A 24,639-nucleotide genomic window follows, 5' to 3' on the forward strand; every position below is an offset into this window, starting at 1 on the left:
ATTACTTAAAGACAAGAAGGGAGCGAGTAAAGGAGGGATGGAAAAAGAAGACAAATTGGATTGCAAAGGTAGGATGGGCTTGTTTCAATCTTCCCTTCGCAGCTTAATTTTCTGGCTCGAGTCTGATATTACCCATTAAGCCATCAAAGCATAATACTGATTCTTCTGTATCCTGTTTTTAAGGCTGATTTAACAGGCAGGGTGCAGAATTAACTGAGAGAGTGAATAGTTTTGAGCCTGGTTCCGGTGAACTCCAAGCTGTGCTGTAGGAAAGTGCTTAGCGAGCTGCAGAGGCACTTGCAGAAAGTACCCGGGTTAATCTCAGGGAGAGGGTTGAGGTAAATATAGAGAGAGAGGGAGAGAGCCCTAATAGGATTAGTCTGAGTCACACAGACATGCGTCACTGCACATGAATGCACAAAAACACGCACACATGCATACGCTCCTTTGAATAATACATGCTTTGGATATGTGACCAAATGCACACAACACATGCTGAAGCTTTTTTTTTTTTTTTAGGTGAGCCTAGAAGCATGGCTGTACTGTACAGGTGTCGATGTAAGTCAGTTATGCTTCTCTTATCATGAACTGTAATGTTTGAGTGCAAGAGATCTCAGACCGATCTCAGACATGTGGTGAAAGCATCATCTAAGAAATTAGTATACCTGAGGTTATCCATGAAGTCGGTCTGGCAGTTGGTGGAAATGGCCCTCTGGCAGTGTGTTTGAGTGTGATTGCAAGTGATATCAAAGTGGATGTACACTGTTACAGTGGTGGATGCTGATTTTTAGCCAAACATTCAAGTAAAGAGGTGAGGATATGTTGAGGTAATCTATGTGAGTCAAAAGCTCAGACTTCAGAATGCTCCAAGCACTCATATTACAACAAATCGTTCCTAAAATTGGCTCCATTTGATGTAAATAAGGGGGGATAACCCTAATATGGTCACAGCAGCTACAGCTCCCACCACCTGTTCAAGTCTTTTGATTGCAAGAGGCTGCCAATCAAACAAATATTTGCTTAAAAGAAATAATGGATGAACTGATGTGCTACACCAAATCCTACTGTAACATAAACATGGATTATTGTGAACTGTTAATCATGCAAAGCTACTCTCGCAGAGGTCAAGACTAAAAATGTCTCCCTTGAGTATAATTTCTTTAACTAATTAAATGTTTTTGTTCTAATCCAACAACAAACTCTTGATCTCAGATGCAAATATCATGAAACTGTAGGGCAGTCGGTGTAGAACGAGCACGCTTCACTGGTCAGCAATGAGTAAGCCATAATGAGTATAAACACAATGAATGGGGAGAGGTAATGGTGGCTTGCTGTAACCAGAGCTTAGCATTATGTAGTTACAGGGCAGTCAAACACCAGTGGGCACTAATTAAATAACATTCATGTCTGTGCTTAAATAAAACTGTAGTGTGCCAATAAAGGAGGCAAAGCAGATACTTTGATATTTTAGCCACTGCAGCTTTAACCACAGCCGGCAGCGTGTCAGTGCTTCCATGTACATTTAACTGAGCTTTGAGGTGCTGATGCTCTAGCGTTTCCCTGTTTCAGCCTAACTTAAATCCAGTGGAGAAAAAATGTCAACCAACCAATCCTTTCATATCAAAGGCGTTAGTCATCCTTTGGTAAAAACAAAGCAAAAAAGACACACTTTGAAAACACAGAGAACAGACAAGACTTTAGAGGTATTACAAAAAAATCTATATTCATTTGTTTTAACAAACAAAAATACAACCAAAGCTGCAAGTCTGGGTTAAAACTGCAATATGAGCTGCGAACTAAGGAAATACAAAAATCAATCCTGCTGTTATTCAAGTGTGAACAAATCCTTTGGTAACAGGTAAAACAGATACATTCATCAGTTACAAATAAGTAAGCCTAAAATTAATCTCCCAAAACATAACATGTAGTAAATAACAATGGCTGCTTGGGCCTAAATTAAAGATCAAGGTATTAAGAGTCAGAAAAGGCGAACAGAGGTGATTCCCAGCAACAGACTGAATATGAAAGATGAACGTAGCCTCATGGTTTGAAAAGGGAAACCAGTGAGAATGATCTTAAACTGACATTTTTTCCACCCAATGGCCAGCAGAGAGCTACTCGTTCTTCTACTTCTCACTGGTTTCAATCAGTTTGATTTCTTATGATTTTCATTATGTAATTATTGTTAATTTTAGAGTAATTCAGACAATAAAGGATGAAAACCGTAAAAAATCCAAGCATTCAAAATGCTCTTCTGATGTCACAGTGGCCCACACCATCTTCCCTGTACAGTCTATGTTCCCAACCTGGATGTGATCACAATAGAAATATGAAGTTTCACGACATGAATTTACAGGAAATTTATATATATCGATATCATCGATATTTATCAATATGTTAATATGGTTTTTCTTATTTTTTAGATTTGCTGGTTTATTTTAGTCCTTCTAAACTGTTAAAGCTGTTAAACTGAAACTAATGAATGACCAAAAGTGTCTTGGTGGAACGGATCCATCCAGTGAAGAGGGATAAGTGGTAGGGCTGCACGATTTTGCATAAAATGAGAATCACGATTTTTTTGCTTAGAATTGAGATCACGATTCTCTCACGATTCTCTTTTCCAATATAAATATTTATTGCACTTATTAACTGCACATCAACTTCGTAACAGTTGAGACTGAACATAAAGCCAATAAATAAACATAAAAACAACAAATGTCTCACGTTTTGTGGTTGCCGCAAAATGTTGTACTGCTTGAAATTCCGTCTCCGTCGTTGCTCGACACTGCATGTATAGAGCAGGTAGTGCAACAATAGAAAAATAGTTGCGGGACAGCAATGTGTAGCGTTTGTCTAGGGTGTTGATCATTTTCCTAAATCCCTCGTTTTGCACAGTATTGATGGGAGCCATATCTTTCGTCAGGTGCTAAGTAATAGCCTCCGTAATTTCTTTGTGCCTGCGGGAGTTCGACGTGTATAGGGAAGCGCTGTATAAGGTTCCCGTTATTGATGTTTGGGTGGTTGACCGGGACGGATTTTCTCCTGTCACTTTTTCGTCATCCCTGACGTGCTCTCCGTTGTTTTTTCCCTGCTAATTTTAGCATCACACGGCACAGCTTCTGTATCACGTGGTATAAGGCTCCGCCCTTGTCATTTGTTGAGCAGGAAGAGTGAGCGCTTGTTTTCATGCAGATTACGTCCCGGATCAAAATGCGGTACAATTGTCGTCGTGTTTTGTTTTGTTTTTTTGTTTTTTAATCGTTGTCATTTGGAAATGAGATCGCACATAAGTATGGATTGAGATCGCGATTTTCTAACGATTAATCGTGCAGCCCTAATAAGTGGCCAAACATGCTGGGAACCATGTTGGGAAATGTTTTGGTGATTGTTTTCTCCAGAGAGAGAATTTTAGACAGTAGAAGAAGAAACGTAATATAACCTTGTTATTCTTTAGGAGGTCACATTTTAACTCAGAACATACTGCAGCTTTAACGTGTGATTTAGGGAAAGTATTGGTGAAATTGCTCTGGACAGTTGAAACATTACTGGAGTGTCTTTTGGAGACATGCAAAACTGCATGTGAAATTCTCATGTTAAAAACTATTAAGAGACCAGCGGTGGACAAGGGACGTCTATGGGATGTAATAAATAAAACAAAAGCTGACAGCTGACTGTTCAAGAGTTAACTCTACATCTAACCTCCTCTCTCAAGAGAAAGATTCAATAGTGAAGAGAGAAAAATAATTTGTTCCTCATCAGCCCATTGTCCATCTGTTCCACTATGACTCCTTTATTCCACCACTTTGTTAGATTCCCTCCATATTTTCTATTTCCTCCCACTATCACAGCTTTGCTCTATTTCCCTCAGTCTTATCTCTGAATGCCAGAGTTCTTTCTCTCTAACTCCTCCTCAAATCTTCCCTCCTTCATCACAGCTCGTCCCGTGCGCTCCAGTTCTCCAGTTCAGATTGCAATACGTCAGAGTTTTGGGCTTCGAAACTCAGCTCCTCTTGCTCCTGAGTTTTCCTGGACTTGGCTCGGTCCCAGTCGGTCCTGACTGACTCGTTGTCCCAGACTACTGATGTTTCCGTGTCACTGATGTAGCCCGGGTCTCCTGTGTAATGGGTCGGATACACCAGAAGCGGCTCAGCAGAAAATGCACGCAGGTCCCGACGCTCAAAGTGGTCCATGTACTCTGATCTGATGAGCGAGACAAGCGGGGATGTGATTAGATTTACAAGAGCGCCACAGAAGAGGAATCACAAAGAGGAGGCAGATAACAGGAACAAAGAGAACACGTGGAGAGCAGATGGGTTATACTTACACTGGATGTTTGTTGTACATGACAGGAAGGAACTCGTCAACAGGCAGCATCTTCCTTAGAGGATCTGCACCGAGGAGCTTCTTGGCTCCTTGTAACGACAACATGTAGCCAAGAGTCCAGTAGGAATAGTCGGCCTCCACCAGATTGTGGATGTTTGGTAACGACTTCTCTGGATGGTCCACCTGCATTCGTTTCCGCCCAATATAACTGCAAGAGTTGTTCACATATAAGAGGCACAGATCACAGATTTGAAATGACAGCTAATAACAGTAAATCTACTCTACTGTCTTAACAATTATGCTGAATCCAGATGGAAGAGATGGTAGGCATCAGATTTGAATATGACCCTTTTAGTTTTATCCTCTTGAATTAACTAAGTGAACTTATATTTTAATTAGCAACTAAGAATCAGCACACAGATGAATATTGTTTCAATTTGTTTTAAAACCCACTGTGAGCAGGCACACTTCCCTCTGTGATGCTTCAGAACATTAATGTAAAATTCTGCAGTGATGGTCTAACTGTGGAGGAAAAGTACACAACGCAAAACCTTGAGAACTACTCCTGCCCTGATGCGCCTTCTTGGGGCTTGGACACTTGCTGGGAAACTCTCATCAACAGTGAAGATTAGGGTTGGGCAATATGTAAAAATTTTCCAACTGACAATTGTCAGTCCAATAATCAGCGATGGGCGATACATGTGCGCATGTGCAGACTTTTTGATGGGCGGAGAAATGTAGTCATGCACGTGTTTACCACACAGAAGAAGTCCAAACATGGACGAACTAATTTGCCCAAAAAATAAGGGATGACGGCGTTAACCCGGTCATCACGATCAAAATTTTTAATGTGCTCAACCCATCTAGAGCGCAGAATGAACAGACTTTGGACAAACTGCCCGAAATGCGTTGACAGAGACATTTCAGGGATTTTGACTCCAGATGGGTTCATTCTTAATCGCGATAGTTGTGATGACGGTGCGTTAATGCTGACAACACTAAAATAAAATATAAAGTTGCCCATTTGGGATGAAAGAGGTAAACCTAAGGATCTAACCAAAGCGGTGTGCCGCTTGTGCAGACGTATAGTGCGAGCAAAGTACTCAAACACGACTAACTTGCATGAGCATGTACGTGTCCACCATCCTAGGCTATCACCAGCTTCTGCAGCTCCATCAACAAGCATTTGGGCGTATTCTGAGGAGGGTGCATTTGCTCGCAGATGAAAGAGGATGCTGTTAAAACAGCGCTATTATTATTTTTTTCTGTTGACTGCTTCTATTAGCTCCATCATTATTAGCAAACTTACTTATGGGCAAATAAATAAATAAATCGCCCTTATAAAAACGATCACCGATGGGCTCAGCCTATCGTCGATAGTCGATATATTCGTCCAGTCGCCCAAACCTAGTGAAGATGTGCACTGGTTAGCTGATACTGGATATCCACGGTGAAATTGCAAATGGACACAAGTAAGTAGGCAGAATGGGACCCACATCCCTTTCTCTTGCCAGACAGTAGCAAATGCATCAATTACAACGTTTGTGCAATTATAGCTTAAAAATAACTCCACATAGCAATATTGGAGTTCGATTGATAATTTCCACTTAATAATGTGATTGGAATAAATGTTTGTGTTTTAACAACATTTTTTCACACTCGCATAGCGGAAACTCTTAATGAGATATCAATGCGTCTCTGCTGCCACTATGACAAAGAACCCAGCAGCAAGAAAATTCAATCAATTCCTCCTCAGCTGTTGAATTCATAAGAAAAAAAATACGAATATAAAAATATACAATCGGGCTTTTAGAAATACTAAATATAGTTGCAGCTCAGCTCAAGCAGACTTTGCTGCAATATTTGAAGGTCATGTCTAGATGAGTCTCCCGAACAGCTCTTATTTCGGATAGTTTCAATGAAAATGCCGTAGGATGGTGCTCAGGAGTGGGATGCTGCACTGGATTATTCCCACAAGTGTTCTCAGCATCTGACTGGTGGCGTCTGAGATATCGTGTGACAGATGGTTGGATTTCACTGTAAGAGGATGATGGAGATGATAATCCTCTCTGTTTACTACACTGTGTATTTCCTCAGTTCACTGAAGCATCACTCACATGAGATCCCAGTCCAGCTTGTGTGATGTCACTTCCTGCAGCAGTGCCTGAAGGCGACGTTTGAAGAATACTTCAAAGCGGAGGTCGTCCTCGATGACCAGAGAAGTCTGGAGACCTCGGTCTACTATCTGAACGAAGACATATGGATATGGAGCATTACAGTGCTGCCAATATATTGGTGAGCCTGTGCATAAAATCCATCATGTACTTAGGTGGATTTAGTGTAACGTTTGTTAAATCCTTTTTGACCTTTATGGGTCCTTCGTACAAAATGATTACAAATGGCTAATTTTCTATAATTACACATAAAAGCCTGTGTGTTTGTTCATTCTCCCAAAATAACAGGAGAGGCTGAATACAGCTGGTTTAATTACTATACTGACTGAGCTTTTTCCTGACAAACAGTGCAGCTAAACTATGAAGTCTTTTATAAAGATTCTTTATGAAAACTACCAGTTGACCATGTAGACTGGGCACACACGACATTGGTTCCCAAATTGTAACCTAACTATTTTTGATGGCCTCCAGTGTAGCCAGGATATCCAGATAGTGGATATCTGCTTTTTGACTTCCCGGTTATTGTTTGCAAATACAGATACAATGAAAAAGGCTCATGAAAATGCAATAAGTCACTGGTTTTGCAACTGCATTTTGGTGAATACAGTCCCTTAATTGCTCTTCATGTGGACTGTTTAAATGCATGCAATCAAAGTCTATTCAAACATGATTGGTAAACAGAGGCTGGACAACAAGAGAACTGTAACTGGAGAAAGCTACCAGTCTCCTTTTCTTTGCTTATACATCCTACATAATCACATGCAGATAGCAGTTCATAGAGATTACATGCACTGCAACGCCCTTGAGTAGATGCATGCCGGGTTTTTGCCCCTAACCCTAACCCTCGCTTGTAATTCCTCTCTCTTTCCTTGCACTTTTTATATTTTCATCATGAAAATAATAATAATAAGATGTACAAATGTACAAATAAGATGTACAAATTTGTCCAAAAAAAGCAGCGCTCTCATTGAAACATATAGAAGACAAGTTTATTTGCCGCTCAAGCCACCTTTCCTCACGCAATCTCAATTATTGTGTTTTTAACAATAAACCTTATCTAAGATGTGCAGGTAGACATAATTGCCTTAGGCCAGCTCAAGAGTCTCACCTCCTTCCAGATGTTGTAATGAGACAAGAAACAACCCAGTTCACCCTTGGTTAGAGGTCGACCGTGATAAGGGTCTTTGTATCCTGGCAGCATCTTAAGCCCCATAGACTCTATATCAGACTTGTTCAGAGCTCTGAGAGAAAGAGATGGACATTGAGATTTAATATGGAATCGATACTCAAATGAAACAGTGAATAAACATGTACAACACAAATATATTCGTAAGCCATACAGGTATCAGGACTGACTGCAGAAACAAATCAATTACGAATAACTGAATAACAGCCTAACTTTTGGACAGCCCACGCGAAGGTTAGAGACATAAATAAGCAAAAAGTATGTGGCTCAGGGAATCTAGAAATAAGAGCAAGCGACCAGCTGCTTTTCACCTGGTTGTTTGTCTCAGCCCGGGCTCACTACATCAATTTACACTGCATGTTGCAGAGGCACAAATCAGGAAGACACAAGCGGTGGGGGAGGAAGAAAATGAGAAACGTACTTGCCATCCACAGCAGCAACAACCTTACAGCTGATCTCCTGCTCGTACAGAGTTCTCAGCATTCGCTCACGACGGTCAGCTCTCCGCACCAGATTTATCATAAACACCTGGGTGCACGCAGATGCAAAACACACACGTCTAGATTACTGTGCACGTATTTATGTGTGTGAGAGAGTGAATGAGTGTGTGCATGTATACCTCATCAAAGCCTATCTTGTTAGGCTGCTTGGGAGGAAGAGACAGGAAGCTGGAGGGCTCCAATGGTGGATTTTTTACTGTCAAAGAAAAAAGGAGGGGAGGGAAAAAAGAGAATGAGTAATGTGTTAGAACAGGAGTTCCCATAATGTGGTTTAGGGAACAGCAGGGGTCCACAAGATAGTTGTGAGGGATTCCCCTATGAACGCTGGAAAAAACCTACAGTTTATGTTTTCCTTTGATTTCCTTTGATGTAGTATTTTGCAAGATACTGGTAAGTATTAAAACCGTGTTATAATCAGGTTATTATTATCTTGTATTAGTATTTGTTGTGTGGTTTGTCTTTCTTTTTCTAAAAAGTGATACTTACATATTTTATTCATTCTCAACTCTATATTTTTACTCTGAGATCACACTGGAGTAGCTTTTCAAGAGTTAAGAATAATTCATATCTAGCGTATACTGTGCTTTCATTCTCTTTCTGAAACATGCCTCTTAGCTCTTCTCCCTTACAGCCATCCTTCCCTTTAAACTTTCCTGTTTGGCTACCCCTCACAAACAGATGGTACTGTACTCTGAGCTGCGTGTCTGAGATGACCATATCATCATGCCTACCATGCTCATTTGTCATGAGTTATACAGCATATGGCACTGCTTTGGTAGAAGGTCACACCGCTCTAACTCAGTGCATTTATTTTGTTACTGAGGGAACAGCAAAAGACGACAGTTGGCTGGCGTGAGGATTTGGTTTTGATGGAAAAAATTTTAAATGCAACTCAATGCTACAGACCAGACGAGGCAAGTGAAAGATGTCTTGAGTACCAACAGCTCAATCTGTTTGAATATAACTAGCTTAAAGACTTCTGAGACATAAACAACTTTATTTGCCTTAATCACAAGAAAACTTGCACCCAACGAGTAAACACAAACAAATCACTTCTGCATTTCTGAGTGCTTTGATCTTTTGACTCACCCATGACTTCAAGGTGAGTATGCAAAAAGCTCTCTGCCTCATCCTGCAAGGTAGCATGAGAACGCATTGGCACCGGGAAATGCCCATAAGTCTCCTTGTTGCATATATACATCTGCACATCTGTAGGCAAGAGATGAAAAACAAGCTTACACTTTCTTTTTTGAGAACTTTAATGGACCTACCACATAAAAACTCCAGCTCTATTGCCTTTAACTCACCTGCCATGCGCGCTGAATAGGCAAAGACAATGACATCATCCAGGGCCCAACTGTATTCTGGGTGTGGTGGATAAAAGGCCAGCTGACGGGAGGCCTCTTTTCTAAGGTCCATCAAGTAGGTAGAGTGGACCATTGGTACAGGAAAACAGCCACGACGCTCCTGCCTGCGGATGGGCATATAAGCTGGTGTGCGCCTGTAGTAACCCTGCAGGAAGTGCAGAAACACTGTGTGCTATAGTTACAAACAGCTCTCAGCTGTGTCCAATTTATAAGGTGAGCAAGAACCTGAACTGAAGGACTGGGATTTGAAGTTTCTGAATGCCTGTAGCACTTCGTAGGAGGTTGAAATATCGACATATTTTTTTAATTTATGACAAAATACATTTTCTAAGAGCAAATCTTGAAATTCTGGGTTGCGCTGACATGGAAAAGACATTGACTGATTGCCTTCTGGCAACAGGCCTATTAACTGTACTGAAGGAAATGTTCTTTAGAGGAATCAGACTGTTGGCTGAAGATGGTTTATTTTGTCTAGAGGACAGTCAGCGTCCTCATGTCTATTCTGATCTGAAAAGAAACAAAGATGAGTTCTGAAAGGCGTCCTGCCAAGACAGGAATAGATCACTGACAGCTTGTGTGATGAATCAGATATGCTGTCAAAATCATGGCAGCAGTGTCTGCATACTCAGGGAAACATGTTTCAATTCAATTCAGAACAATTTACTTTGGGTAATAAATAAATAAATAAATAAATAGAGGTATATATTTACTCATTTGAATAAACAGAGACAGCAGTGGCGTCTGGTGAAGCAAGTGGTAGCAAGTGGCGAAAGAACAAATTAAAAAAATGACTGTTTATGCTGTCTGTGTACCAGCATGTTATGTTAAATATTATATATGGTAATATTACTTCACCAGACAAAGCAAAACTTTTAATTTCCAAAGGAATTCCACAGCATATACAGTCGACAGCCACTTTGTTAGGTACACCTTGCTAGGGCAGGATTGGGCCCCCTTTTGCCTCCACAGCCACCTTAATTGTCCATGGCATAAATTCAACACAGAGCGGGAAACATTCCTCTAAGACTCAGATCTATGTTGACACAATAGCATCACACATTGGTACAAATCTCTTGTTCCCAAAGATGATTGAGATCTGATGACTGTGGAGCTCATTTGGAGCTCATGGACCACTGTGGATATAAAGCAGGGGTCTCAAACTCCAATCCTCGAGGGCCGGTGTCCTCAAACTGTCCCTGTTGCAACACGCTTGAATAAAATTAGAAGGTCATTAGCAAGAGTATAGAACTTGATTGCATGCTGAAGTGGCAACCCTTAACCCTTAAATTTCAGTAAATGTAAGTGTTTGAAAAAATGTACTTCTAAAAGTAATTTTATTGCACGATGTTCATTCACTCATGGCTGAAATACCACCTCAGCATGCAATCAAGTTCTATAGTCTTACTAATGACCTATAAATTGTATTCAGGTGTGTTGCAACAGGGACACATGGAAAAGTTTCAGGAAACCGGCCCTCGAGGACTGGAGTTTGAGACCCCTGGTAAAAAGGGATGAACATGGAAATGGGTCCAAAGTGTTACCACCCGGAAGAGTCGACACAAGGCAAGATGGATCCACGCTTTAACGTTGTATTTTTCCAATTCTGACCCCACAATCCAAGCGTTGCAGCAGGAATCAAGACTCATCAGACCAACACTTTTCCAGTCACCTACTGTCCACTTTTGGTGACGCAGCGCAAATTGTAGCCTCGGTTTCCTGTTCTTATCTGACAGCAGCATCACTTTCAACAGCTTCAAAGTTCAACATGATGTATGTTCAAATATGTTCTTCTGCAAACTTTGGTTTCTTTGTAACGGGTTGTTATTTGAGTCCGTTCCTATCAGCTTAAAGCAGTCTGACCATCCTCCTCTGAGCTTTGACATCAACAAGCATTTTTATCCAGCGAGCTGCTGCAGGTGTACCTAACAAAGAGTATATAGCACCTACACATCAAACACACTCCATTCACTACGCTGGTAATAATAAAGACTCTACCACACCTTCAAATTGGTTAATTTACAGTGTTTCTAAAGTTAGGTATTGTACAAATATAATTTCCTGAAGCACAAGAAAAAAAACACTCTGTAAATGTTCTCCTAGATTATTTTTCAGTGTTTGGAGGACGGCAGGAAATGTGTTTTTCTTTTCCACAGCAGAAATATTAAAATTTTACAGACTATCAGTAGCCAACAAACTAAATAGTGGATTTCATTATTCATCCAGGATATAAAAAGAGGTTTTTAAGACACGTTATAAAGAGACTAACCTTGATAACAAGGAATATTCCGATTGAAGGACGCTAAATCTAATAGCTTTTTAAGGCCACTTTGATTAAATTTAAGCTCTTGCATTTACAAAAAGGCTTAAAAAACACATTCTGCAAGTACAGCATTCATTTTTTAAAAAGCAAAGAATTTGTTGGACAAAAACTAAGCGGAAAATTAGAAGAAAAGTATAAAACACTATTTCCTTTCAAGCAACTGACCCCCTGGCTTAGGTTCTCCATCCTCCCAAGCATAAGAAAATGACACATAAATCTTATCCATCATCTGAAGACATTTGAAAAATGGATTTAGAGACGTAGCAGCAATTTCTCAAAAAGTTAAGATCTTAATTTTGCATCAATTTAAGGCTTTAAAGATCTGAAGACAACCGATGATGAATAATCTTTGCAGTCTCTTTTCTTTGTGTCGCTGTGATTAAAACCTGAAGCTAGCAGAAACTTAATTAAGTGTTATAAATTTAACGATGCACAGAAAAAGGAAAAAAAAAACATCCAAGAGATGCACCATCTTGCGGTTTATCATTTCGAGTCGGTGGATAATAGCATTTTCTAAATACTCTTATTGTGCTATTGTGCTTATTGCATTTTAGACTGTTCTTTGCCATCTGGTTGTCACAAATTAATACGTTATTCACACATCCAAACTGCTAACAGAATGCATAGGATGTGAGATACCACATAGCCAAAATTTAAATGGGGTGTAAATGGATAGCAGCTCAAAAGAAATCTGCAGTACCTGTGAGGTCATGCCGCACCAGAAGCTGGAGTATGCAGCTCTGGACTCCAACATGGGAGCTACAATGGTCTTGTTTTCCCTCATCAGCTTCCACAACACATCCTGATTGGTGAGCAGATTGTCACAGTCGGCCACCTGCGGACAGACGAGAAGGGCACAGTATTGACTATCGCACACAAAGGTACACATGTAAGCACCCAAAATGTCAGCCATTGCTTCACAATAATTGACTGAGCCACGGCAACATGGCTTGATCATTAGACACTGCAAGCATAGGCCGCTCCTTCTTAGACCTTTTCACCTCGAAGCACGTAATTTTTATAAAACCCTTACAAACAGACTGCACTAGTATTTGCTGTAGGCTCATTTTTACTGAGTTTCTGTTCTGAATTGATTTTCAGGGAACATTTTTTGTTGTTTTCTGTTTTTTGTTCAGTGCCAAAGTCTTTGCCTCATTACATCTCAACAACGACAACAGATGCGCTCCAACAAGTGCTCCCAGACAACTATGTGTGTGTGTATGTCTTCAGCATAAAATGTATCCTCTGATATTGGCTTTTTGCACACGCACCTTCAGTACACTTACATTAGGCATTGATTTTCCAAGTCTCTAAAATTCTACTGAAGGGACAAAGTGTAATTCCTCTGAAGGATATTCCCTCGTTTGGTCTTCAGATGATGGTAGCAAAGAGTGCTGTTGAACATATGGGTCTAAAATCTTCTAATTACTGTGTGCATATGGTTCACATCATTTTCATACTCATCAAGCTATTCAACGGCTCCTTGTGCTTTGTGAATGGGGGTATTTTTGCTATGAGAGAGACCAAGTGTTTATTAACAAGATAAAGGTGATTACTGTGCAACTTTGTACCGATTACCATTTTCACTTTCCTCTATTGTGACAGCTGGACCCAATCCATGCAAGCAGGAATATACACCACAGCTTAACAGAACCACCAGACCCCCACAGAGCATTCAGCGTTTTCCTATAATTTGCCAACCATATGTGCCTTGGCCTTGGCCAGTGTTTGTCCCAATAAGTCACAGGAACTTGTGCTAGAAATGTAGCATAAATGTAGTTAGTTTAAAAAGAAAGTTTTCTCAGGACTCTATGCAGTACATCCCATGATTCATTCAACAGCTTGCAGAACCATCTTTAGCAGCCTTGGAGTAATTGTTTTTCTGTTTAAAGAAATTCTGGCCCACTCTTCTTTACAACGTTGCTTCAGGTTCGAGGACATTTGTTTATTCACGCCTTGCTTAAGGTCGTGCCACAGCATTTCAATTAGGTTGAGGTCTGGGCTTTTTCAACCACTTTTCGTTTTGTAATAGATTTGCTGCTGCGCTTTGCATTACTGTCATGTAACAAGATGCAATTTGGGTCAAGCTTTAGCTGTCAGACAGCCTCTAGCATAGTGATCGTGGCTCAAGAGTTGGGAGTTCGCCTTGTAATCGGAAGGTTGCCGGTTCGAGCCCCGGCTTGGACAGTCTCGTCGTTGTGTCCTTGGGCAAGACACTTCACCCGTTGCCTACTGGTAGTCCTTAGGGACTAGTAAAGCGCTATACAAATACAGGCCATTTACCCTTTTTACCATAGCATTCAACTCAGTGCAAAAAAAGCCGTAATAATCATCCCACCACCACCGTGCTTGGCAGTTGGTATGAGGTGTTTGTGCTAATGCTGTGTTTGGTTTTAGACAACCTATGCATTATGGTCAAACATCTCCACTTATTGTTCCAAAACTCTTGTGGTTTATGCAACTTTGCACAGAGTCCTATGAAAACTCTCTTTTTCACATGACTGTATGTAAAACTACATGGTAGGAATTAGTGGAAAATCTTTTAAATTGTTATTTCTTACTTACATCGCAAATATTAATAAAAATCAATGCATATCTACCTGTTTGCCTAATATATGAAGGAATGATGTAAAACAGTCCTATCTCAAAGTACTGGCTAACTGGCCACAAGTTTACTTGTACACAGGTATTAGCACGCAAGAGTTCTAAATAATAATGGTTTAAAACAATAAAATTGTATAATACACTGAAAACCTAACTTCTTGTGTCCTTTTGCATTGTCGAATCGAAACAGCTCTAACAAAACAGCAAAAAAACAAAACAAAACAAGCTCATTTCTGGCAGTGTGCCATTCAGCCTTTAGTTACCAGCTACACGGAGCTGTAGTTGTTTACAAGTGCAAAAGCACCGTTCTTCCCTGAACTAGGGTTTTAAAACTATAAAGAATTTAACACTTGACACAACAGCATTAGTAAAAATGTCAGCCTGAAATTTGCATATTTTGAATTTTTTACCTCAGTTCTCTGAAGAGATATAAGCATTTGTAGATAATGTGGATGAGTGGCTGTTAAGAGAGTGGAGTGTCATGAATCAGCGTATTGTAATTTCCACAGATATCGCCTTATTCACCGAGCTGAGAGCACATAGTTGTAGAGCTGCAGAGTGGATGATAGCATACCAGAAGATAGTCTGCCCATATCTCACGGGCAGTGTCCAGCGCTGCCTGACGGAGCTTCATTACATGTTCATAACGGAGATTATTCCAGTGCTTGGGCCCCACCTCATCTTCAAAGGCACTGAGGCATGCAAAGACAGACGCATTAAGTAATGTGCACACCACGCACACACAAACACGCACAGAGACCCATTGTCACACATGGGCACGCACGTACCTGGGTTCATCTTCGGGTCTCCACTCCACATAGTGGTAATAACTCTGGACCTTGATGAGCCACTCTCTTAGGATGGCTGTAGTGTTATCTATGTTGTGGTCTGTCGCCACCCTGTGGGAGTGATGACAGGAGAGAGCGAACTCTGAGTAAAGAACAGTTCTGCTGGTACCAACAAGTATTAAGACTTAATTTGGCTTAAAGGGAGATGAACATGTATCATTATGTGTGAAATTTATTATTACAATATACAGTATATTAGAGACATGCTGGAATAGCATTGGTCCCAGTCCTAGCATTAATAAGACAAGGCTGTGAATCCTAGGAAAACTATTTTTGGTCGGTGTCGCTATAAAATTCTGTTTTATTGGGTCACTGACTACATTTCAAACAACCACAGTAATCCCTGTACATGATGTACTTTTATTTATTAATATTCGCCAGCATTTATTATTCTGCCACTCAAACAGCATTTTCTCAGCAGGAGCCCTGTTGTTTTCTCTTCTGTTCTTTCTCATTTACTGCAGTCAGCTAATGTCTCTGCATAAATAGTTACACAAAGCTTCTGCTTTTGGAAGAAGAATGATCCTGTTCAGTTTTATACACTGAAGTATGGAGGTGGTAGAGAGGATTATAGATTGATTATCGGTTGTTTTCCAATCAGGATTGTGAGTTGTTTCCAAAAATCAAGTGGGAAATGTTTTGTGCATTAAGTAATAAAGTTCAAATAGTTTGCAACACTTGCCGGTGCACAAACTCAACATTTTAATATTCCAAAATCATACAGAAATGAGCATCAGTAGATCAACATGTCTTGACTGGAATAAAGCCATTTAATAACTAGGTGAAAATTTCAAATATCAATCAACTGTAGAAAATATTTCAGCCTTAAAATTCAAGTCATTTTAGATTTAATTATCCACCATCTATTTATATGGCAACAATAATTTTTTATTGTAAGGTAAAGCCCCAACAAACCTTATAATGCTATTATGGTGTTAGCAAACTAAACCTTGTTAAACATTCAACAGAGTTGGATCGAGTTCAGCATTCATTCTAGAGATAAAGGACTAGGTGTTCTAGTCCTGGTGAGGAAAGATTTAGCATCATTAAATTAGCTGATACCTGTTTCTGTGTTTTGCACCTACAGTTTATTAATGCATCTTGCTAACTAGCTTTAGCTGATAAATTGGGATTCAACCTTTTTATTCACATATGACAGTTTCAAGATAACAATAACAACATGTAAGTGGCTGAAACACCAACACTGAGACTTCAAAATACAGAGTCAACAACCAGTGGGCTGATACAATGGCCACGTGTTTCGTACTGTCTGTGCTGTGTACTGGTTAATCACAAACTTTGTCTTGCGAAACAAAGCAACTAGAACTCTGAAGGAAACGAAACAAGCTGAAAAATGCTGAAACAGCCCACAGAGCTAAGATGTATGAGAATATTTGGGTGGTGAGCTCAAAGTCATTGCATAAGCCTCTGAAGGTTTTTTATCCATGGTCACAAACCTTCAGAGGCTGGAACCTAAAATTAATGTATAAGTAATGTATATAATAAATATTAGTAATACATGTTAATATAAAGCAAGGTCATTTTTCATGTGCTGCAGCCTGGCATTCTTTCAGCTGATGACACGGGGATACTCTACACATTCTCATCCCTGACATGCATTCACCAATGCAGATTTCAGTTACAGTCGAAGTTAAAAGGTTGGATTGCATGTCTTTAGCATAATTAGAATGGTCCCTTACTGCTTATTCTGTCCTGTACCTGACTGCCTTTATGTGACTGCCTTGTGATTTCTGTAAGTAGGCTTTAGAAATATTTCTTCAGGCTTCTTAAAGGACACTCTGATCTTCTTTGAATGCCCCGAACGTGTTGCCTTTTATTCCATTCTCTATCAAAGTGATCCCACACCGCATTAATAACTTTGAGGTTTGGACTCTGGGGAGGCCAATCGTTTTTTATTGTGTGTGTTTTTTTTATCTAAGTAAGCTTTTACTGCACTGGCAGTGTTTTTAAGATCACTGTCAGACTGAAAATGAAACTGTCCACTAGCACTGGGTGAAATGCTGCACTAAATCGTGTTTTACAAATGGATGTAGACAGTCACTGTTGGTTGGTTGGTTGGTAATTTATTTCAACATGTGAACAATATACAAGTACATTTAGAAAAGAAATAAGAGAGAGAAAAAAATACTATACAAATTACATACAAAAAACCATTCTGATTAATTTACATGTTGAAAGGGACTGTTGTACCTGTCTGTTGACTAAATTTTTCAAGTTTGGATTCATCAGTTAATAACACCTGTTGCCACTAATTTTCAGATGTGTCTCAGGTCCTGTGTTAGGTCTTTCCTGGATTTGTTCACATTTGTTAAGGTTATGTCTTTAAGACACTGTTTTGACCTTCTTGATAAAAAAAAAATGTTATTTTTCATACATTCAACTAAAGAAATGACGTGTTTTTTGTGACAGGCTACTAGTAACAAAATGTCTAAATTTAAATGAAATAGTTGCTAAATTGTCTGTTATGTTTAGACACGACGCTGGTTCAACACTTGAGTTGGGTGTCTGTTTTATTAATGGGTCAGTGTTAAGTGGCTCAATAAACAAAATGAAAATGACACAAAGACTAAGCTGAACATGAGTGAAATGTTCAAAGAAAAACTTGGCAATGAATATGTTGATATTTAAAGAGTGCAGTTTAATGGCAACCTAAGACATTTTAGGACATTGATAGTCTGAACCTGGAGGACAAATTCACAGTGCAAAAAAAACTAACCCTAAAGAAAACAAACATGCTCCTGGCTGTGCTGCTCGTCTAATGGACATTTTGGGGGATTGGAAACAGCAGGATCCTCTGCTGAACACTTTTGGGTCTTAGCAAGAGACAGAACTCTCATCACCAGCGATGATGCTGACTGATAAAATCTTTGACATCAAAGTTGACATTTTCTCTATATCCAAGTTCAAGCTCCACAGTGAATTAACAGCTACACTCCTACTAGTGCTCAAAATGAGACTCCCAGCGCTGCTGGAAGCAGTGCAGGGCTACAAAAGGATGTGACCTTGAAGAAGATAACAAGCAAATGTAAATCAGCTTTTGATTTTCATACGCTCAGTTGCTGAACTTCTTGAATGCTCTCATAATCCTTTTTATGGCCTTGCTGTCATTTGAGGTTCAAAGCGTCACATCACTAGTATCAGGTGTGGACGGGGAAAGAAAGGCAGACAATAGAGCCACAGAAGGGGAGGGTGGCATTCAGCTGCTCTCTGTGCTATCATAACAAATCTAAGTGTGTCAGGGAGGGGCAGAGACAAAGACAGAAACACAGACGGAGCGTGAAAGAAGGAAAGAATGTGTAACACGGCAGAAATGGATTTAACTCCAACCCTGTCATGTAATGAGCGTCAGTCAACGTGCTGCTGATGTTAGCCTTCCCATCTGTCTGTGGCGTTTTTAACACAGCAGTGTCATGTGACCAGCTAACCAATCTATCTTCTTCTCCCACGCTCTCTCTCTCTGCATGTGTCTACTTCTTTTCTCTCTGTTGGACACAAATTTCTGACAGCTGTGAAGTTCTGAATGGCCAGAGGTAGTGAATTAAAAAGGGTTTGTGAAAAATAAATATGTGCGATTGCAGCCATGCCTAACGGATATGAGAGAGCTAGGGAAAAAAAGGCAGGAGGAGGAAGATGATTTATGGCTTGATGATAACATCCCCACTGCATGTCCCTGCAGAGCACACACACTCACCAGTGTGTGTGTGTGTGTGGTTGTGTGTGTGTGTGTGTGTGTGTGTGTGTGGCCGTTTGCCAAGTATTTCATCTTAACCTGTCACGTTGATAACTGCAGACATCGACAGGTGGCAAGCCAGCAGCTCAGAATATATCTTTCACACTGCATTTCAAAACTTTTTATATCAGCTCTTCCACGGAGAGATGAGCTATGTTGTATATCAAAGAGAGCCTGCTGAAAACTGGCTGCCACATGGGCATGGTTAAAATCAGGCACAAATATCTGGCTCAGACACAAGGAAAGAAGCTCAACATCCAGGTTGGTTTGTTTGAAGAGGCACACGGACACTTGAATCCCTCGTTCTGGGTCTGATGGAAAAAGTTTCAATTCAGCATTTAAATGAAGCACGGCATCCTCTGATCAAACAGCCATTTCACAGGAGTGACTGATGTTTAGTTTTAATTCCCCTTCCTGCTGTCACATTAAACGCAACTCTGCTAGAGGCGTTTAGCCCCTCATTTTCCTTCATTAGACCACTGGATTGCCAACTAGGATATAATCTAACCTGTCAGGTGTGAATGCTGATGAAAAATTTAAAAGAATCTCTCAATTTTCAAGAACAGATATACTAGCAGGGGATCACAGGAAGTTAGCAGAGCTGGAGACAGGAAAAATCTAGAAGGAGGGGGGCTGGGTAGCAACAGAAAAAAAACAGCCTTAAGGTAAAAGAAGATAAGTCCTGCGGAGGCGTTTTAATACACGGGCTCACATTCACAGTCTATTGTGTCTGGTCGCATTGTAAAAGATGTATTCAAAATTGTTTTAAATACTAGTTTTGTTTCCAGACGACTTTGGGAGACGACGATGAGGAAGGGGAAGAGGGAGGGGAAAGAAAGGGGAGGGATAGGGGAGAAAGAGCGGGACTATGTAAGAGAAGCTCCGTGACTGAATGGAACTTTTCCTGGGCTTGACTCTGCAGGCGGAGTTCGCCCTCCCTGCTCTGCCAGCTCAGGTCCACACAGTAGGGGAAGCCACGCTGCTCCCAGTTGCACTCATTTCATCACTGGTGTCATTTACAAAGATAAAGCCCACGCTGCATATGTGTTCCCACAGCTTTAGAACACAGCGCCCCCATCTGATCGAATCTCACAAGCGCACGCGCAAACGCACGCAGAGTTTTCCTCTATAATTTAAACCCGGGCTCGACGTGTCTCTCGTGCGCCACTGAGATCTTACAGTGAATCCCATTTTGTTGTACTTTAGTCAGCTAGTTCCTTTAATATGTTGACACGACACACTGATGACACTCACCACAGCGCAATGCGGTCCTTCGGGTAGTTCAGGCGCTCGATGGTTCCGAGGAACAGCGGCAGAGAGTGCGCCGAGTTGCGACAGACCAGCGCGATAACGACCCGGGGAGCGAGGATCGGAGACTCGGGGCTCCAGCGCTCCTCGGGGAAATAGCCCCAGCTCCGGCCCGGCAGGAGAACGAACAGCAAGGTAAGCAGTAGCGAGGTGACCCGGTGCATGGCAGGGGCGAGTAACTCCTAGAAGCCAGGGCGGACAGAGAAGGAGACTGGGGGATGTAGTAGCCGAGGGTCCCGCTGTTGTATTATGCCGACAGTGTGTACATGGCAGACGAGCTGGCTGAATTAAAGGGCAGGTCTTGACTGCTTTAAGGGGAACTCTCTGCTGTCCAAAGGCCGTTGCTTCGCAGCCGCTATGCACCACCGTTACAGAGAAAATTAACCGTGAGCTACTGACAGGTTAAGCTAGAATGAATCCTACCTATATATATATATATATATATATATAAAACAACCTTATCTTTCCTATAAGGCCGACTGGACTCACACTTTGCCATATGCTGCCCTCCCCTTTAAGAATAGATCCAGCTGTAGCAGATGGAAAGCCATTTGGGCGTGTCGGATGTGTTGAGCACACTGCAGGCCTGTCATACCTCTGCAAAATATCGTCCAGAAACTCTAAACTAAGGGGATTTACGCTCTACTTTGGAGCTACTGTTTGAGTAAAACCTTTCATCTCATGCCGTGTCCCATAATCATGCACTTGTTATACCCAAGTGACAATATAATCATGATAATGACAATAATGGTGATTTTTGTATACAGAAATATTAATTACAGAGCAAATAATTAAAATCATGGTGTACAGCAAACCTAAGCACTACCAGGCATTTTAGTGATTAACGCTAAACTTGAATGATTAAAATGAAAGATATTAGTGAGAAATGATTCCCGGATCTCAACGTGAGAAGAAATCCGCAGGTATAAGATTGTGTAATTGGCCAGTGTTGAGTCCTTTTGCTGGAAAGTGGTGGCGCTGAAGGTACTGCAGTACCCCCTAGTGGATAGAGATGACCTACATGTCTACAATTACAAATGAAAACATAAAGTACAACTCAGACTCCATAAGCTACTTTTATTTTTCCTTATATTTTTTTTCTTGGCTGCTTGCTTTAGTGGTTGCCATAGTGGATCATCTGGCTCCATCTCCTCCTATTCTTAGCCTCCTCTGTCACACCAATCCTCTGCATGTCCTCCCTCACTACATCCATTTATCTGTGCTCTTCCACTTTTCCTCCTGCATGGCATTTCTACAAGAAGTATCAGTATAACTACCTTTGTCTTTGCCATCATATCAGCTAGTACTCTCTGTTTACCAGCTATAGCTTACACCTACTCTCAGCTCTTCACTTCTAACTTCCCTTCTCTCTTGTCGCCTCCCCCTCTCCTCTTCCTTTGTCTTCGGCCAACAGTACCGTAGTTTCCACAGGCTCCTTGTTGGCCAACAGCACCAGAGGCAATCATTGTTAATCTCCGACCAGTGCGGAATGGGACCCTCCTTTCTGGTGCTCTTTAATATACAGTGCACTGGCTTGTCCCCATATACATGCATACATACATAATAAGATTTTAATCACTGTGAATCCAAAGTAGAAGTGCGCTTTTGAAAGCATTCAGTATGGCCACTTTTTAATGGTTTGATACAGCAATCCATTTCTGTTATTAAGCATATTATTAACTACCTGTTAATAATAATCACTGATAAATGCATTTATAAACACACAGCACTCGCAAAAGTCTTGAAGCATTCCTCATTTATTTATAATTTGCTTTAAAAAAGACGGACTTTATTGTTTAAGTGGTCTTGAGCTATAGTCTTCCGTGATTTCTGAAGGTCTTTTAAAGGTTGTTTTTTTTGGACATGGGTTGTGCTTTAACTAATTTTTAGACCAGAAGACACAGCAGACAAGGGTGTCACTGTTGTATTATACTGACATGAGATTGGATTGGCGCTGGCTGAATTAAAAGGCAGGTCTGAACTGGTTTCAGGGGAACTCATTGTTGTCAAAAGGCCATTGCATGCCAGCTTGTATGCACCACAGCTACAGTAACATTGAACTGTGAGTGAGGTACTGAGAGGTTAGGTTATGATAAGACAAATCCTCCTTATGTATTCAAACAACCTTGTCTTTTTAATAAAGCCATCTATACTTTCCCTTTGACATATGCTGTCCTCCCTTTTAAGAATACATCACACAGTCTGCTCCTTGTACCTGAGCATTACAAAGTTTTGTTTTTGTTTTGTTTGTTAAGCAACTCACTTATGACCCATTCAAACATAAAAAGGCATCTAACTAAATGGATGTGTTGTGTCTACACATACAGACAGCTTAGGAAAGGAGCAATTTTAAATTGTGTCTTTAGGCACTTTGTTAATAGCAGCCTATCACGGACAGTGACTGTCTGCAGCCATCTGTAAAACACACCCAGGGTCTGAAATGGTTTGGTGCTGTATTTCATCCAGTGATGTTGGGGATCTTGTGAAAAGAACTCTGGAACTATGAATAGATACATTTTAATCTACCATATTATATCAGCTGTTTGGCAACAGATTCATGTTTCAGCCTGAAAATAATTCCAAATGCATTCACAATGCATAAAAAGCATAAATTAATATAAAACCACACAGTGAAACCATTATTTATGGATTGGTCTCCCCAGAGCCCGGACCTCAACGTTACAGAAGCAGTGTGGGATCATCTTGAGAGCATGGAACCAAAGGAAGCCAAAATTCAAGAAGAACTTTGAAATACCATTCAAGAAGCCTGTAGAACAATTCCTGAAGACTACTTTAAAAAATTACAAGTTTGCCTAAGAGAGTTCAGACTGTGCTGAAGAATAATGGCGGTCATAACAAATACTGACTTTCAAGCTCTTTAAAATTGTACAAATAATAATTGTATAAAAAAAAATATATATATATATATATATATATATATATATATATATATATATATATATATATATATACATATATATATATATATACACACACACAATGAAACTGCCTTTCATAAGTTATAACCGTTGTTGTTTACTTTGCCTATATATGTTGTCTTATGATCAGTATCCATATTAAATAACAGCTTATTTGGTAACTGTTTTATCAGCATTTGTGGAAATCTGCCTTTTATATGGTGTCCAGCTGCAATATGTCTGTGCAACCTTTAATATGTTTTCTTACATGGTTTTCCCTTCACAGACAAATATGAGCTTTAAATTTATATGAACTGTATTTTTCAACGTATTTATTCTGATATTTTTCATATGGTGCTGAGGGTGTCATCCTAAAGTCACACATATTGTATCATCCTCACAACACCCCCACATGAAACGTGTTCTCACAGCTACGGTTTTGCTTTATTATAGCATCTTAAACTATTAACGCCTACTGCTGCGCTTATTTATGCAGCATTTTCTTTCTTATCAATCACTCAAACCCCTTTAGACAACCAGTCTTTTTACCCATATATTTTATTGCATTATAATATAAAACAAAAGCACATATTTTTAATTCGACCCTAAGTTTGAATCACCAGTTAACCTAATATGCCTGTTTTTAGGAGGAAGCCGGAGTCAACCTTCAGGCACACGGAGAGCATGCTCGGAGAATCCCAACTGGGATTTGAATCACGAACCTTCTAGCTCTGAGGCAACGTTTGCACCATTGTGCTAAGAACATGCACAGATCAGGCATAAGATTATGACCACCTGTCTAACACTGAGTGGCCCTTTTCAGACTCATTCAAATCCTTACACTTGACAATTTTTTCCTGCTTTTAATGCATCAGCTTTGAGAAGAAGAAAAAAAAACGTCGATTTGATCCCTAATATAACCCACCCATTAACAGGTGCCATGATGAAGAGATAATCAGTGTTATTCACCCATCAGTGGTCATAATGTTATGCCTGATGCATGTATTATAGTCTCTTTTCTTCTGGTAGTGTAATTAATATGCATTTTACAACCTAAATAAATGTACATGACCTTTATGTACAAGACTTTACATATTTATGTTTTTCTTTTTCTAGGGAAATTGAATAGAAACATGCAAAGGATATAATTTTAGAGGTCAAAGCCTCTACTGTGCCGCCATGTAGTTCCTTCATGGCTCATTGCCTTCATCAAGGACTGAGAGCATATGTTTTTCTGAGTTTTTAGAGCGGGCTCCTTGTCTCCTCTGTCAAACATGATGCTTGGCATGAGTTTTTCAGATTCTGATTAAGAGCCTTCAGAGGTTTGGCTGGGCTTCTGC

At 40.2% G+C, this 24,639-nt stretch overlaps 1 protein-coding gene and 2 long non-coding RNA genes across 3 annotated transcripts; 2 read left to right on the forward strand and 1 right to left on the reverse strand.

Annotated features, from left to right (window-relative positions):
* The first annotated feature begins 77 nt into the window (after positions 1–77).
* On the forward strand, positions 78–14,623 carry LOC145429391 (uncharacterized). Its single transcript, XR_013909625.1, has 3 exons — positions 78–558; positions 6,421–6,618; positions 13,476–14,623. It is a non-coding gene; the product is annotated as an uncharacterized LOC145429391 (long non-coding RNA).
* On the reverse strand, positions 1,697–20,889 carry colgalt1b (collagen beta(1-O)galactosyltransferase 1b). Its single transcript, XM_026170292.2, has 12 exons — positions 20,328–20,889; positions 15,263–15,373; positions 15,049–15,166; positions 12,571–12,705; positions 9,491–9,695; positions 9,273–9,392; positions 8,303–8,379; positions 8,105–8,211; positions 7,606–7,738; positions 6,441–6,568; positions 4,325–4,531; positions 1,697–4,200 (listed from the first exon to the last, which is right to left on the reverse strand). Exons 1-12 carry the CDS (start codon positions 20,543–20,545, stop codon positions 3,930–3,932), a joined length of 1,830 nt encoding a protein of 609 aa, XP_026026077.1. The 5' UTR covers positions 20,546–20,889; the 3' UTR covers positions 1,697–3,929.
* Positions 20,374–24,390, forward strand: LOC145429390 (uncharacterized). The gene is made up of 2 exons (XR_013909624.1): positions 20,374–20,516; positions 23,045–24,390. It is a non-coding gene; the product is annotated as an uncharacterized LOC145429390 (long non-coding RNA).
* Positions 24,391–24,639: the final 249 nt, after the last annotated feature.

Source organism: Astatotilapia calliptera, chromosome 6 (assembly GCF_964374335.1).
Source record: "Astatotilapia calliptera chromosome 6, fAstCal68.1, whole genome shotgun sequence".
NCBI classification, from domain to species: Eukaryota; Metazoa; Chordata; class Actinopteri; order Cichliformes; family Cichlidae; genus Astatotilapia; species Astatotilapia calliptera.